This window comes from Tauraco erythrolophus, chromosome 3 (genome assembly GCF_009769465.1).
Source record: "Tauraco erythrolophus isolate bTauEry1 chromosome 3, bTauEry1.pri, whole genome shotgun sequence".
Classification (NCBI taxonomy): Eukaryota; Metazoa; Chordata; class Aves; order Musophagiformes; family Musophagidae; genus Tauraco; species Tauraco erythrolophus.
The window spans coordinates 56,174,723-56,191,643 of record NC_141467.1 but is presented as its reverse complement, the minus strand read 5'-3'; the positions used below and the strand labels follow the sequence as shown (position 1 = coordinate 56,191,643).

Here is a 16,921-nt window from a genome sequence, read left to right as displayed (position 1 = left end):
TGCTAGAAGACAGCTTCGCCTGAGGTCTTTGCCCTTAAATTGTAAGATGTGTCAAACCCTTATGTGAGAGCACCTACCTATCCAGGCTTGGCTCTAGCAGGTGTATTGCAATTTCATCACCCGTTACTGTCCTCACTTTGATCCTTTACTCATCTGCAAGGGCAGTAAGGTCCCATAGCAGGCTTCTGGAGTACAGTAATGGCAGGTGACAGTAAGTGGTGACTGGCATTCTTCTGAGTTACACCAGTATGTATCTCAGATCAACATGAAGGCAGTTGACAGAAGCTCTTTTTCATTAATGTGACTCTCTTCACAAAGGATTTTGCTAGGATAAGCTGAGCAATACCCCGTTGACTTGACTTATCACACGGTATGTCTCCTTGCTGAAGACTTTATTCTTATGCATGTAGTTACGTTCAGAGTTGACACATGGGATACCTGAAATACGGACTCTTTCACATTTAATAACTCACTTCCTGAAATTAGGAGAGAGTTTAAGGGAACTGGCAGGAGCTACACGCTAAAAAAAGGAATGTTGATTTACATTTAGCCCTTTACTCTTGTATATACTTTGCTAATTTCTGGGCTGGAGAAGCACACATTTCTATAGACAGATTCTGTCTCAATGAGACAGATTCAGAAAGGTGGAGGACAGGGATGGGAAATCAAAGTAGAATGCTTGTGGAAGGCAGACGGAAAGAGATAATTTATTTGGCTCACCTCTATGTAAAGTTACAAGTTAAGTGATATAAGTTTTAGAATTCAGTGCATACATAGACATATCTGATACATTCTTGTCTCTACTTATAGTTATTCTGATGCTCTTCCTACATTTTTATTTCTTTGGTGTTTTTTTGTTTGTTTGTTTATTTGTTTATTTTGTTGTTTTAGGTTGTGTTTGCAGTTCTGTAGTCCTTGTTAAGATTTCCTACCTTGGTTCCTCTGCTTATTGTAAAACGATGATAAGCAATATTGTGGAATAAACCTTATTGAGCCAAGTCAAGTTTCCAAAATTTAATGCACCCTTGCTCACCAATTGCCTTCGTAATGTTATATTCTCATATTTAGATAAGTCTCTTCAATTAATAGAAATTGGTTTACCTCAGCATCAGTTCTAGGTTGCGATTTCATCTCTAAATTGCACAGAATAGTTGAGAATGGAAGGGACTTCTGGAGGTCTTCTGGTCCAACCCCCCTCTTCAAGCAGGGCTACCTGGAGCCAGTTGCCCAGGACCATATTGAGATATTTTTTTGTAATATCTCTAAGGATGGAAACTCCACAACCTCCCAGGCCAACCTGTGCCAGTGTTTGGCCACCCTCACAGTGAAGAAGTTTCCTGATGTAGGCTCTAGGGAGATCTTACAGCAGCCTTCCAGTAGCTAAAGGAGGCCTACAAGAAAGCTGGAGAGGGACTTTTTACGAGGGCGTGTAGTTACAGGACAAAGGGTAATGACTTTAAACTGAAAGAAGGGAGATTTCGATTAGAGATACAGAAGAAATTCTTCACTATGAGGGAGTTGAGGCACTGGATCAGGTTGCCCGGAGAAGTTGTGGATGCCTCATCCCTGGAAGTGTTCAGGGCCAGGTTGGATGAGGCTTTGAGCAACCTGATCTAGTAGAAGGTGTCCCTGCCCATGGTAGGGGAGTTGGAACTAGATGATCTTTAAGATCCCTTCCAACCCAAACCATTCTCTTATTCTATGATTCTATGATATTCAGAGGGAGCCTACTGTGTTTCACTTTGTGCCCATTACCTCTGTTCCTAGCACTGAGCACCACTGAAAAGAGTCTGGCTCTGTCCTCTTTGAGTCCTCTATTCAGATAAATTAATTGTTAATTAAGAAAATACAATTAAATTTTTCCTGTCTTTTCCCCGCCAAAGTTTATAGCCTTGCAAAGAGCTAACAGGTGGCTGCTTGGATACTGGATTTCTTCTACTGTGACCTGTTTTGTTTTTCAGATGGGCCCATCTCTCAGAAACTCAACATTCCAGTCCAAAATAACAGAATCAGCTGATATTGTTGTTGGAATATGTTATATAGTATTTGGTAAGTAAGATTTCCTGGTACGTGTGTTTATAGAGCTTTGGCCATATTTGATGTGGTAAGGAGACCTGACTGTAAAAGTCAAGTTTGTTTCTGACACAGATGAACTTCTCTGTATTCATAAAAAATGGGAGTAAAAAGGTTTTAACCTGTGATTTATGTTAGGTACAAAAATTTTATTCAGTATTAGAAATATAAAGCCGGACAGCAACGCTGGTTTTTGAGGCCCTGGCAGTTCTTGGCATCTGGGTGATCATTATTAAGTCTAAACAGCAAAGCATCTCCTCCATATATCATTGCAAACCATAAAACAACATATCCTGACTTCTCATAATGCCTGAAGTAAAACACCAAAAGCCATAATTATAACATGTCCAGGAAAGGTGCTGGAAAGATCAGGTTTATGTCCAATGTCCAGTCACTGCCTTAGAAACTGAGATTTCTGGGGAGGTGGCTATTCTGTTAGAGAGGAGGCAAATTTATTCTCCACAGTCCAGGTCTGAGTGAGGAGAAAAATCCAGATCGAGTCCTAAAGGTACTGGTCAGTGTAACCATGAGCTAGAGGCCAGGAAAGACAACCCAGACATCTGGGAGAGCAGTGGCCACCCTGGCCAAGTTCAGTCAGTAGGCATGGCTGATGCCTGGCGCTTCAGAATATGGTGAAAAAGAAAAAATGTAGAAGCCAAATGAATGCCCTAACAGGAAAAAAATCTCCTTGGAATTTTCCTTCCTTAAGGCAAACAATACTAGCTCTGAAGTATAGGAGTATTGCAAAATAAATATAGCACGAACAAAGAGTGAACCTGTGTCTTTTATTCCCAGTGACTGCCAATGAATATTTGCATCCTAATGGCTTCAAAGATTAACATGTTTTTTCAACATTTTGATTGAAAAACTTAAATGAATGTAGGCCTATTTTTTTTAGAGTGTAGCTGTATATGGATAGCTGAGTTTGAGAGGAGACTTATAGTCTGGCTGGACAATGCATATCAATATAGAGACTCCTGAATTTGAAGAGCTGGTTCAGCTGTCGTTAAAGTAACTTCTCATCAGAAATCTCATGCTGTTTTTCTCCTGCTAGATGGACTTGAAATTTTCTGGTGTAGCTTTATTTTTGGTTTTGGTGTTTTCTGTGTGTTATCAACAACAAATAAGACACAGACCTCTTTACAGACAGCATCGTTGACAAAATAGTGAAAATTTCATCTATGTCTGTCCCATGTTCTCCTCTCCCATCTTTGTTCAGCTAGTCATACAGCACAGTGTTGCCTCATAACTTTCTTTTTAACTTTCTCTTTCTGGATTCCCTGATAACCACGCTCAGATCACTGTCTCTTTTCAGGATGTACCTTCAGTATCTACTCTGTCAGTCTTGCCAAAGCTGTCGAAGAGCCCTGCTTAGAAAACATGCAGTATGTTCACAAGGCCATAGAAAATGGAGCTTGGAGTGATCCTGATAGTGCATTTGCTGACCCTTCATACTGTTCCTGACCAAAATTTGTCAAGCCTCCTATGAAAAACTTTCCATGAATTCAGCAAGCAGTTTACTCCAGTGTTTTCTAATATGAGGACAAATGGGAAACATGCAAAAGAGGTTTCCAGTAAATGGTATTTTGTAAAAGTTGCACATAATACTTGAAAGAAAAATTAAATGCTTAAAAAGGAAAAAAAAAATAGTTTTAGACAAAGCCTCTTCCCATCTCTCCCTCCAGGAATTTCACAATGGAGATGTATGTGAACAGAGATGGCTTTGACCCTACAGTTAACTAGATCCTAAAGTGATGTCAGTTGATGTATGCTAAAAAACTGTATATAGACTTGAGCTGGTAATCCAGACAAGAAAAGACACCACGGGAAATAAAAGCAAAAAAATTTTTTTTTTCCCCACAGAAAAGTGTGCTGATTTACTCTCCTGTAGTATAGCCACTGAAGATATTCAGTGTAACTCATATCTCTGATATCAATTTTTATATTCTGGTTAAAATTAATCTTACAGTAGGAAAAGTGAGAAAGCACATCCTGATAGTCTAATGATCTGTGCTCCTTGACCTCAGCCAACCTTATTCTGCTTAGATAATGTTCCTTTTAGAGACACCAAGTGATAGTCAGATTGATTGAAACATTGAAAAATATTAAAATGTGGAAAGAAAGTGAAAGTAATAATTTTAAACAATATGATTGCCTTTTACTGTGTTTTAATTGTTATATTTTTGAAGTTTTGGAAGAAAAATGTTTGGAAAAAAGTTGTTGCACATTTGCAGGAGCTGAATTCAAGGAGAGTATCTTTTTTCTCTCCAGAAGATCTTAAAACTACAAATATCTTAAATGGGCTTAAGGAGATCAGTGATAAAAGGAATTTAGTATCAGTGTCTAACATTACTTGCTAATCTACCATTTCCTTATGAGAAAATATCATAATCTGTAGAACATTTGATAAAATGATGTGGTTTTTTTTTCCTATGAGACTATGCTTAAATCAGGCATATTCTCTTACGAGTATAATCCAAAGCCAGTGTCAGTTTGTGGTCTCTATGCAACTCGTTAACCTCAGTTTTTATATCAGTATTTATTTATATACTATAGATAAAGTGTTGCTTTTTCTAAAGATATGCAGGAACAGGCAGTAGGTCCACAAAAGTGCTTGGTCTCCTTTGAACAGGTTGATTTCCCATGGCATTAATTAACGGACCCTCCCATTCATTAAGCATTCTCATGTTCGTGGCCCTGTGAAGTTTTTATGTTTGAACGTGTGGTTCTTGTGTGTCTGTAAAAGGTTGCCTAAAACTCTGTTTTTTGACTGTTGTCTGACCTTCTAAACTGATGGTCACCTAACTGTAACTTTGTATATCCATCATAGATTTTGATCCTGTTAGTGTAAAGGTAGTGAGCAAATTTCTTGCCTTCTACTAGACTACTTGCAGCCTTCTTAAGTTTCTTGACTGATCTCATTGTAAAAGCAGCATTCCCAGAGAAAACAGTTCTAGCTATACACAGTAGAGACATTATCTGACTACATTTTTCTCTTTCATGCATAATTCAACATTCTTGCTATATTGACTTCTATTACAAGGAACTGTAACAGGCACCTCTCAGAAAAGGCCTCAAAGAGAAAGGAAGAAAGGTTAGTGAATGAAGAGCTCTGGATCTGGCACTGGGAAAATGTGTACAGTGCCAAATGGATACTGTCTCTGGCTTAATTAATGCCAGCTTCCTGTAGGACAAATGGTTGGTTTTTTTTTTTAGCAGATCAGTTAATTTAATGGATAAAATTAGTCATTAGATCTTTGTAGATAGTTTGATCCACAAACATTAAGAAACCAGGAAAAACGATTTTTTTTAAATTGAAATATAGAAGAGAGAAAACCACAAATATAAAAAAGAGACAAATTTATCTGATAAACGCCAGCTATAATGACAGCACATTATTCTTGTGCAGGAAAAAAAAAAAGGATGGGTGAAAGTAACTTTTTCTTCATATTGTGTGTTTCTCTGCAGGAATATGTTCCTTGTGTGGGAACAGTATTCTCCTATATGTCTCCTATAAGAAAAAGAATTTGCTGAAACCAGCAGAATACTTCATTATTAACCTTGCCATCAGTGACCTTGGTATGACTCTGACATTGTACCCTCTAGCTATAACCTCCAGCCTTTCACACAGGTTTGTTCACTATGATGTGATTATTTAACATCTTCTGCAGGCTCTGGAGGTCTGTGTCAGTGATGAAGATCAAATTACTCTGCCACTTTGCTTGCCATGAAAATGGGAATTAATTAGAGGGACTGAGAGAAGCGTGATATGTAACAGCAGGGTTATGGACTGCTGGTGTTAATTATAGTTCGTGTCTATTTGAGGTCACTAACTTTTTGATTTCTGCTGGGCTGGGATAATTTTTTTGCAAACATCCACTTCCTAGTGCTTTTATTCTTCGTTGGTAATATTCAAGTGACTATGAAATGCTTAGTTCTTTTTCAGTTGGACAGTGAAATTTGGTACCATGAAAAGAAAACCCTGAATTTACTTATGATCAACATATGGTAATGATGATGCATAGTAATGTAATGTTCTGGATTAATTTTTAGGGCAACTCTCTGAGTTTAGAACCCCTTCCTCCCCTTCCTCCCCTTCCTCCCCTCATGAATTCAACCTCGTATCATTGTGAAAGACCTACTTTCTGTGATCTTCTTTTAAAGTTTGGGAGGCATTAGTGTAACCCAGGCAGTATGACAGTTTTTAAGAGAAGGGAACTAGATAGAAAAGGTGAAGGAAGATCAGAACTGAAGGAAGATTGTCAGGAGCTGTTCTGCATTGTCTGGGATAGGATGGTGTTTGTAATATTTTGGTCTATCCCAGTTGTTGCAGAATGTCCTGCAACTGTACAGATGTGAATATGCAGTGCTGATTTGGCTTCCCAAAACACTTTACTGAGAAACCTAGGAATGTGTGTTCAATAATGCCATTAAGTAGAATGTATTTAACAAAAGAGACAGAGAACACCTCACGCAACATAACCCTTGGATAATTTTTTCTTTTCAGTAGATCAAAATGGAAAAAAAAATGTATTGGGTTTGATGTGAAAAAATCTGTCTCTGTCCTTCTCCTTTTAGTTTTCTCTCATTTTGGCATGAAAATGAAAAATAAGAGAAAAAAATGCAGTAATTACTCAGTTTCTACCAGATTATTTCTGTGTTAAAATATTGCTAAATATATTGACTAATGGAAATGATGTCTTAAAAATCTAGAATAGGACTGTTGATAACTGCTACTGAAAATATTGGCGGTGTCTGAACAGAAAGGGAGGAGGTATAGTGATTCAGATAAAATTTTTGTTCTTCTGGAGAACCTTCACAAGAGAATGTGTTAATTTTGATGAATACTATTTTTTAAAATATATATAAAGATAGCAGAAATAATAGTAATCTGCATTATTTTATGACCTAGGCCTAGTAGTGACAAGAATTTCATTATTTTTTTTTCAAAGCTATTATCATTAAGATATTCTGCTTTGTTTTATAAAAATAAAAAGGCTTAAATGTGAATCATAAAAATAAAGCAGTACATAATTACTTTACTGGCTGTAAATTTTTCAAATGAAAATATATTTTGCAGTTGATCATTGATGAACAAATAATTTAATCATGCAGTATTATTGAATTTTTAAGACTACCATTGTAAATATATTCCTACCATTTATTTTTACATCTAAAAAACAAAGATAGTATTTAAGAATTAACTTTCTTTGTTATTTGCTAGGTGGCTGTATGGGAAACAGATTTGCTTGTTCTATGCCTTTTGTGGGGTGCTGTTTGGGATCTGCAGTCTCTCAACGCTGACATTACTGAGCACTGTGTGCTGTCTCAAAATTTGTTTTTCTGCTTACGGTAAGCTAATGTTTCTGTCTTAAATTACTCAATTTTTCATATGAACATAGACCACCATTCCTGGGTTGCATATTCTAGAGAGTATTTTTATAGAAGAGATCTTTTACATCCAGTCAAATAATTCCTATTTCTGTGATCATTGATACTGAAGTACCTAATAGAGGACTAGATACATGCAATTGATTATTTTTAAGTTCATTTAAGTCAAGGTGATAATTTGGGAACACAGAATAAGAGTTTTGATCTGAAAGCAAGACTGGCCTGAATAAACTATTTTTTTCAGAGGTTATTGCTACATTTTGATAGAGATGTATTCATACAGATTTATGTTGTGCTAAGTACTCTACATAGAATCATAAAATGGTTTGGGTTGGAAGGGACCTTAAAGATCATGTAGTTCCGACCCCCCTGCCATGGGCAGAGAAACTCTCCACTACACCAGGTTGCTCAACACCTCATCCAACCTGGCCTTTAACCCTTCCAGGGATGGGACATCCACAGCTTCTTGGGGCAACCTGTTCCAGTGCCTCACCACCCTCAGAGTCAAGAATTTCTTCCTTAGATCTAATTGAAATCTCCCCTCTTTCAGTTTAAAGCCATTGCCCTTTGTCTTGTCACTACATGCCCTTGTAAAAAGTCCCTCTCCAGCTTTCTTGTAGGCCCCCTTTAAGTACTGGAAGGCTGCTAGAAGGTCTCCCTGGAGCCTTCTCTTCTCCAGGCTGAACAACCCCAACTTGCTCAGCCTGTTTTTATAGGAGAGGTGCTCCAGCCCTCTGATGGTCTTCATGACCCTCCTCTGGACTCGCTCCAGCAGCTGCATGTCCTTCTTATGTTGGGAGCCCCAGAGCTGAACGCAGTACTGCAGGTGGAGTCTCATGAGAGCAGAGTAGAGGAGCAGAATCACTTCCCTCGACCTGCTGGCCATGCTTCTTTGGATGCAGCCCAGGATACAGTTGACTTTCTGGGCTGTCAGCGCACATTGCCAGCTCATGTTGAGCTTTTCATCAATCAGCACTCCCAAGTCCTTTTCCTCAGGGCTGCTCTCAATCCATTCTCCACCCAGCCTGTACTTGTGCTTGGGTTGCCCCGACCCATGTGCAGGACCTTGCACTTGGCCTTGTTGAACTTCATGAGGTTCTCACAGGCCCACCTCTCCAGCCTGTCAAGGTCCCTCTGGATGGCATCCCTTCCCTCCAGCGTGTCCACAACACCACACAGCTTGGTGTTGTCAGCAAACTTGCTGAGGGTGCACTCGATCCCACTGTCCATGTTGCCGACAAAGATGTTAAATAGCACTGACCCCAGTACTGACCCCTGAGGAACATTACTCGTCACTGGCCTCCACTTGGACACTTAGCTGTTGACTGCAACTTTTTGAGTTCGATCATCCAGCCAATTCCTTATCCACCAAGTGGTCCATCTGTCAAATCCATGTCTCTCCAATTTAAAGATAAGGATGTTGTGCAGGACAGTATCAAATGGATAAATCCAGGTAGATTATCTCAGTTACTCTTCCCTTATCCACCAATGCTGTAACACTGTAGTAGAAGGACACCATGTATCAGTTGAATGTATGAGAGAATTCAGCTACCTATTTTTTTTTGCAAGTAGTTGCAAACTATGACCTATTCCTACAAACTCTCAATATGTTATAATATTTTGAACATCTATTAAAGTTATCTTTCTTTATTATCCTGCTCAGCTGACTGCATTTTGGAAACTGCATGTGCACGTGGCAACCATGCTGATCTTGTTTTGTGTCTTCCAGGGAACAGGTTCAGGAGAGAACATGGACAAATCTTGATAGCCTGTGCTTGGACTTATGCAGCAATTTTTGCCTGTTCTCCCCTAGCTCACTGGGGAGAATATGGAATGGAGCCCTACGGCACAGCCTGCTGCATTGACTGGCATTCCACCAACGTAAATGCTGTGGCCATGTCTTACACTGTCGTCCTATTTGTTTTCTGTTTTATTCTCCCTTGTGGAATAATTTTCACTTCTTACTCTCTTATTCTGGTGACTGTGAAAGAATCCAGGAAAGCAGTGGAACAACACGTCTCCGGCCTTGCCAGGATGAGCAACGCGCAAACCATTACTGTTAAGGTATTTGAAAGTTAGTCTTTGGCAAGCAGTTTTTGGTGCAGCTGGGCAGCACCATTTAAGGACCAAGAAAGTTCCTGAGGAGGGAATAAAGATAGAAAAGAAAATTGGTCCTTACTGCATTTTCATTTCAGACAACTTCATAGGCATTTTGGTACAGTCTTATGCAGATTCACTGCATGGCAATGAATTTCTAAACATAAAAATAGTAGCTGTGTTGTTTCTGGAGGGTGGTGATTGAGCTCACAGAGCTTCACTAGTGAGGATTAGGATTTCAGACTTCTGATCAAAAGGAAGGTTAAAAATTGGAGCACTATGTAGAAATGTGTTTGGGTCTCATGCTCGTAAACCATTGCTTATGAAAGCCAGTCTGGTTTTGAGCAAGTAAATTCTTTTTGCCCAGCTACAGACATATGAGGAGATCCTGGCTGAAGCTTTGTATCGCTAAAGATTTTAAATAGTAGTGTAGAAATCAAAGTCTTTTGTTTATAACTGAACAAAAGACAAAAGTCACAGAAAAGTGTATTTCTGTAAATACTTTCTAAACCAAAACTTCTGAATGTTTGTGTTTCAGTAGCTTATACAGTGAAATTAAACCTGTCCTTTCCAGGAGAAGCTAAGCTTTTTTTTTTTTTTAATATACCGAAAAATAATACGAAGAACTTAGCAGCTAACATTAGCTGTGCTTCACTCCTTAGATAACCTCTTGATAGACATGAATGTTACCTCTTGACTCTGTTAATTATCTCCAGTGAGAAAATCTTGGGGTTTTCTTGCTTTCAATGAATCTCTCTCTCATTTCTCTAGTTATTTGTTTGGCATGTCCTTCTAAGTATGTTCTCATCATCCTTCAGTTTTCTGCTTGGAGTCATCTTTTGTCCTTATCTTCTCTCTCTGTTCAGAAATATGGACACTCTCATTTTCCTGAAGTGAAAGAAGAATTACAGCTATTCAGTGCCTTTCTTGATCTTGTCCACCTTGAACAGATGCTTTAGTTGTAAGGCACAGCAACATTGTGATTTGCTGCAGGCATTTCAAAGCCATTTGGAGATCAGCAGTCTGTGTGCTGTTTCTAAATGCTTGTGCAGGGAGAGAATCTGCACGAAGACACAAACAGTCAAAGCCAAACTTACAATTACAGTACTTACACTATTGACTGTATAATGTTTATTGATTTGTGGTGGAGGCAATCAGCTTTTTGGCAAGTGTGGGAGAATGTGGTTGACCGATAAAGATGATGTTGAATGTGTCTTACTGTCAAGGCTTGCTATAGAAGGATATAGACTTTTCATTTGGGGAGAATGTGAAATTGAGCTCCTGTTACTTTAATACAGGTGATCACATTTGTGGTTCGCTTTTACTTTTGTGCAGCGTAAATGTTTATAACAGTGAAAAGTGAAAGAAAAGGTGCTTTTAGATTCTTATGTGAGCATGGCTCAGATCAGAACAACTCTTCCATAATGCTTGAGACCTTTCAGTAAAGTTGCCTTCATTTTTGTGTGGTCTCATTTGACTAGTTCATTTATAGTGATCACTGCCACATCCTAGGCTTTCCAGATGTGCAGGTCCTACAAGGTTGCCAGGTGTCTTGGGTAAAAATTCAATTATTTTTTTTCTAAACCTGGAAGAGGTTTACAAAGGAAAAAGAAGACAGATCAAGGGTGTGAGATAGCCTCTAGCCATCCCAAGTTCATCAGACTTCTGTTACAGCCTGATGCATGCCATTTTAATTCCTTTCCTCCTATTGTAGGGATAATAGCATTCGTTGTTCTTGTTTGTTGCTTTCCAGACTTTGTCATCGCTGCTTTGGAATACTTTGCAAGATAAAATTGCAATATGCCTTGGCTTTACAGGTCAATAAACTACCAGTCTGTATAGTGTTTAGCTGGCTAGTTTAATGATTTCTAAAACTCTGCAAGATGTGAAATTATGGCAAGTATTTCCCTTACCAATGAAAAACGAGCAAAGTTAAACTAGTAAACTAAGGCCACCAGTGCAGTCATAATTAGCTGCAAGACTCAAATTCAAGAACCGCTCTTGCTTTGCCTCGTTCTTAGCCCATTAGCCTCTGCCTCTTGCATATTTCTGCCTCCAGGCTTTGGTATGGCACTTATGGTGACCTGAATATTCAGCAAAGTTGACTGATTTTACTTTTTTTACTCTTTTGGGCTTTGTTGAATGAAGGGAGAAGTAAAATTCATGACATGAATTTTCAAAGCTTAGATCGTGAATTTCTAATTTGTTTAACTTCTTCCTCTATTCTACCAATGCATTGGCTCTCTGGCTCATTATTTTGCAGGAAAACAAAATAGAGGTTGTAATAGTCCCTTGAGGCATAAAAAAATCAGTGGAATTAATTTGATGCTTATAAGTACGCAGCTGCACTAAGTCTCTCATATTTTGAAAATAGTTGCATTTATCATGTCAGAAAAGATTTGTAGGAAAAACTTTCTATTCTCAGCAGAATAGCTTCACCCATAGCAATTCCTTTCAAATTGAAAGGGAAGAAGAAAGTATCATTATATTTGCTTTGTCATAGCCTTATGTAATTATCTTCTGAGACCCCATTTCTTCTTTGCAGCCTCTGGGAACTGAGAATCCTTTAAGACTGTGATGCAATAAGCATGTTGCATAAATAAATTGAGAAAAGTTAAGCATTTGCTGCAAATATTCTTTTCTGTTTTGCAGACAAGAATGAATTTGGCTGCCAAAGTAAGCAAAGATTCTACAGAAAAGATACACGATGGACCATACATGATTCACAGGAAGGACAACATGCAGTCCTCTTGATTTAAATGACATTGTCTCGGGAGGGCTTAATTCTTTTAATTCATTAATTCTCAAGACTTCTGCTTCAAAAACTTTTTGCAATATATTTCTTCAGAAGCAGAAAATGTACTTCTAACTTTCTATTCTAAACTGTCTTTATTACAATAGTGAAGTATCCTTTATTAATAATTTTGTACCAGGAACTTTTGTGTGCCAGCAAGGTTTTCTCTTGTACATAGAGACACTTCAATTCCGGATACACAAGATGCTGAATACCCTGAAACACTGCTTCTCTGCCTGTTCCTAGCCTTGGCCTCAGGTGCGTCGATGACATGCATATGGCATCAGCATACCTGTAGATAGAGCTACACCTTCAACTGATGTAAAGAAATAGAGTGCTATGGAAACAAAGAGGAAAGTTAAGTTCACTCCATCCTGTGGATTTGCCTTTTCATCATTTCTTAGTTCCATTCTATCAAAATACCTTATTTCTCAATTCTATCAAATGACTTTAACTTTGGACTTCATGTGAGCTCCAACAGTTTAGAGTTCTAAATGGTTATCACCCATAAATGGGTGTACCACTATTATTATAGTGGATGAATTTCTAGAAGCATACACAAATTCATGAACAGATTTTAGCCTAACAGGAAAAAAAAGCAGTTAAATACCACAGACATTCCTCATAAAACTCATGGTATACAATTCTTGGCAGTCACCATGCATTTCTTCTTGCAAAATAAAATTTGTGAGACTCTTAAACTTAGGGAGAAAATAATAGCATTTGCAGGAGCGTTCTATGCCTTAAAAGAGTCTAATGTGTGTTTCTCTGGTGTTATTGCTCAGGGCCTCTTTCATCCTCACTCTGAATACAGCAAGTCATCTCTCTTAATAAAAAACCCCATGATTTTTGCAACCTTGAATCTGTAGCCAGAGCCCCACTGAGAAAAGTGTTGGATTTGCAGTTAACTGAGCTAGTTAGCAGCTCTGTACTCCCACTTGCAGAGGGCAGCCGAGGCAGGTGGTACAATTAGCAGCTGAAAACCAGAGTACTTTCCTTATGTATTCTCTTCTGTCCCTTGGATCCAATACTACTCTAAACTGAATGGATTCTCTACTGTCTTCTTTATTTGGAAATACATACTTTTGGGCAAGAATAGGCTTCTGAAGCTTCTTCATAAGCATGAATAATCTTGTTTCTGTCTTTAAAATATATGTGCACTTCAGTTATAAGCAGTACTTAAAATGATGCCCAGCAGGTTAGTCTTCCTATACATACTAATGCTTATGGTTTACTTCAGATTTCTCAAGGTTTATTGTTGCAGGTCCAGATTCTTGCATTTTACATATCTCTCTGATAATTTACACAAAAAAACCCTGTATTTTTTTCTTTGGTGTTTGTTTTGTTTTGTTTTGATTTGTTGGTGTGTGTTTTGGTTTGCTTTTGGTTTTGTTTTTGCTTTCAAAAAAAAAGGCCTATAAAAGCTTTCTTCATAGAGTTTGTTAGGATAAACAGTAGGAGTGCAGTAGGAGTTACCTTAAATTCATTAATTTTATCACCTTCAGGATTAATTCAGTTTTCTGCTGTCAGATGACTGTGTGTGTCACCAACAGTAAAATTATGGGAGACATTTTGTAGACAGGAAAACCAGTAGATATGAATGACTTTGCAAACCAGACAAGCGTTTCCCCAGAATGGTATCTTTTTCTTTAGGTTGGCTTCCTTTTTGGTCTAGTAAGAGTTCTCACAGCACTTTAGTGAAGAGGAAGAGAAATGTAGGAGCTGATACATTTTAACTCTGAAGTTTCAGGGAGAAGTAAGTTTCAGACATTATTAAGTTGCTAGAAAAAATATGCATTTGCAGAGCAGTTGTATGATGGAAGACTTGAGGAGACTTTTAACAAGGGGGTTCAATCAGGTGGTATTTTTATGCATATACTTTTTTGGTGGTTATTTTTCTCATGCATGCAATTTTTTAACTCTCTGTTTTCTCTTTGTGTCTGCAAGCTGAGTGTTGCTGTGTGCATTGGATTTTTTGCTGCCTGGAGCCCATATGCCGTCATTGCCATGTGGGCAGCTTTTGGATCGATAGATAAGATTCCTCCATTAGCCTTTGCTGTGCCAGCTGTCTTTGCAAAATCCTCCACAATCTATAATCCAGTTATCTATCTCCTCCTGAAGCCCAATTTCCGAAACACCATCGCCAAAGATTTCACAGTTCTTCAACAGTTATGCATCAGGAGTTGTTTTTGCATCAAGGCACCGCAGAACTACAGATCAACTTTGAACACCACCCTGAGAACATTTAAAGGCAAAAATGAATCCAGTTGTAATTCTCTGCCAATTGTGGAAGAATGTTCTTATTTCCCCCGTGAAAAGTGCAGTGATACTTTTGAATGCTTTCAAAACTATCCAAAATGCTGCCAGGAGACGCTAAGGGCTATGGAAGCCATTTCTCTTCAAGAAACTGTGTCCGTGAAGAGCAACATCCAAGCAAAAGTGAGACACGCCAGTAAGAAGTCAGTAAAGGTGGTTGTACAGGGAGAAAAAAGCACTGAAATCAATGCCTCAGAAATCACCTTAGAAGCAGTACCGGCGCATCGTACATTTACAGACCCCTAGAGGTGCTTGCATGAAACCTTCTGACAGTACTGTTGTTATACCAGATTTATGAATGTAACTTTTTCTAAAGAGTCCTTCTACTTCATTTTTTTGTTTATTTTCCTGGGTTTTTTTCCTCATACTCTTTGATGGGACACGTGCTGCTGCATGGACATGCTTCAAATACTGTGTGGCTCTTGCCATGCCAACTTAAATACGTTTTGCTAACTGTGTTCTCATCTTGAACTATGTCAGACAAATCTTCTCTGCATTCTGTGACATTCTTTTACTCTGTTTTCAAGAGAATACGCTAACCATTGAGAGGTTTTCCATGAAGCGTTATTACCCTTTCTAGACTATGTACATTTTACATTCTGTTTGTTCAAAAGCAATAACTCAATGTAGAGTTTTAAAAGGACAAGCTCATGCTGGTTTAATTGTTATAGCAACTGAAAAGGCAAAAACTAACTTAAATGTTTGTTTTCCAAGAAGCAATGCTGAATGACCACATATATTGCATTTGATGAGAGGTATGGGTGATTTTGTTCCTTGCTTTGTGATGAACAGGCAGGTTCTGATCTCATTCCACATGAATGAAATAGAAATATTTCTGGTAATTCAAGATAGTATGTAACTTTTGTTTACTTTTTGATGTAATTTTAGAATTTGCCCTTGGATAGTATTTATTATTCCCAGTCTCCTGTATCGGACCTCGGAATTGCGAGGGTGAAGACCTGGCTCAGAAATACCATAAGGGCCAAGAATCTTAGCTGGTGCAGACCACTGAAACCTGTGAAAACTACTCAACATGAAGATCCCAATCCTCCAGGAATTCTTGAATTTGGCTTACAAGGACACTGCTGCAGAGTAAAACTAGGCACAGCTCTTCATTCCTTTGTTCTTGGGCTTCTTTTCTGTCCCTTGGAGGAGAAAGGAAAAGAAAATGAAGAGATGTTGAAGAATGGGCTTTTGAAATTATTGCTTCTACTGGTTAGGGAGGATTTACTGAACTACTGCTCTGCTCCATGGCAAGAAGGACCATAACCTCTGCTGCTGCCGTGAGAGCAAGGGCACACTGGAAGTGCCAGGCTCTCATTTTGGCCAGGCTACAACCAAAATTACCATAGCTTTGTTATTAAAAGTGATTACAGCTTTGTTTTCCAGCTGGGGTTACTCTGGGCAGTAAGGCAGTCCTTCCCCCAAGGCCTTTGTCATCTGCAGAGCCGATTCATCCTTTGCTCTCCAGAAGACGCTACCAAAGCCTCAGGGGAATATCTATATCTTTATAACTATAATGATTCATCAGCAACACATTTTGCTGCTGTTTCTGTGGTGACTTGAAGAAAATGTACCTGATTGCAAGAGGGACAGCTACGTTAAACTCTATAAAAGTCTCCAATTAGCCACTTTAAGAGATTTTAGGTTCCTATAGTGTGCATTTGGCACATTTACTTGGGACATAGAGTTTTCTGTCCTGTTTTTACACTTCCCTCACCACCCTCCCCAAGACTCCTTTAATCCTCAATGTTTTTGTATATGAACAGTCATTAAGATAGTTTTTATTGGATTTCCATGATGCATATGTGTTTAAAATACATGACCTAATGAAGAGTACAAAACATTTACACGGCATTACAGAAAGGAAACCCTGCTCAAGGTAAAAAATACTGTCTCTTTCCAGGAACTCCAAAAAAACAATCAGAAAAGGCAGCTGAACTTTGAGTGCTTAGAAAGTCCTTTCAGTTTGTGTTCTCTCCAAGACTTCCCAAGACACGTAGGTCAGCAGCGCAGAACAAACAGGAACTTAGTTCTGCAGGGCTGCAATTACTGCGACTACTGTCTCTGACTTCAATAAGGTGGGATCAGGCTTTGAGGACCTTTAGGCAATGCTGACCTTTTCAGATGGTGAATCAGGGAAAAACAAGAGCGGAAACTACATTCAGAGGTCATCTGGTCCTTCCCGCTCAAAGTCCCATTGACGTCAATACACAAAGCTGAGTATGTGAATAAATCTCTGGAGGACTC

At 38.6% G+C, this 16,921-nt stretch overlaps 1 protein-coding gene across 1 annotated transcript; it reads left to right on the top strand.

Annotated features, from left to right (window-relative positions):
* Nucleotides 1-1,961: 1,961 nt before the first annotated feature.
* LOC104383883 (opsin-5-like) lies at nucleotides 1,962-14,917 on the top strand. Its single transcript, XM_009992159.2, has 5 exons — nucleotides 1,962-2,049; nucleotides 5,542-5,704; nucleotides 7,298-7,425; nucleotides 9,194-9,528; nucleotides 14,303-14,917. The coding sequence occupies exons 1-5, from the start codon at nucleotides 1,962-1,964 to the stop codon at nucleotides 14,915-14,917; spliced, it is 1,329 nt and encodes a 442-aa protein (XP_009990461.1).
* The last annotated feature ends 2,004 nt before the right edge of the window (nucleotides 14,918-16,921 follow it).

Excerpts from the sequence above, each read along its gene's own strand:
- LOC104383883 (XM_009992159.2), top strand. The coding sequence starts at position 1,962 with ATGGGCCCATCTCTCAGAAACTCAACATTCCAGTCCAAAATAACAGAA. Across the intron at positions 5,705-7,297 it reads ACCTCCAGCCTTTCACACAG|GTGGCTGTATGGGAAACAGA; the intron begins GTTTGTTCACTA and ends GTTATTTGCTAG. Across the intron at positions 7,426-9,193 it reads AATTTGTTTTTCTGCTTACG|GGAACAGGTTCAGGAGAGAA; the intron begins GTAAGCTAATGT and ends TGTGTCTTCCAG.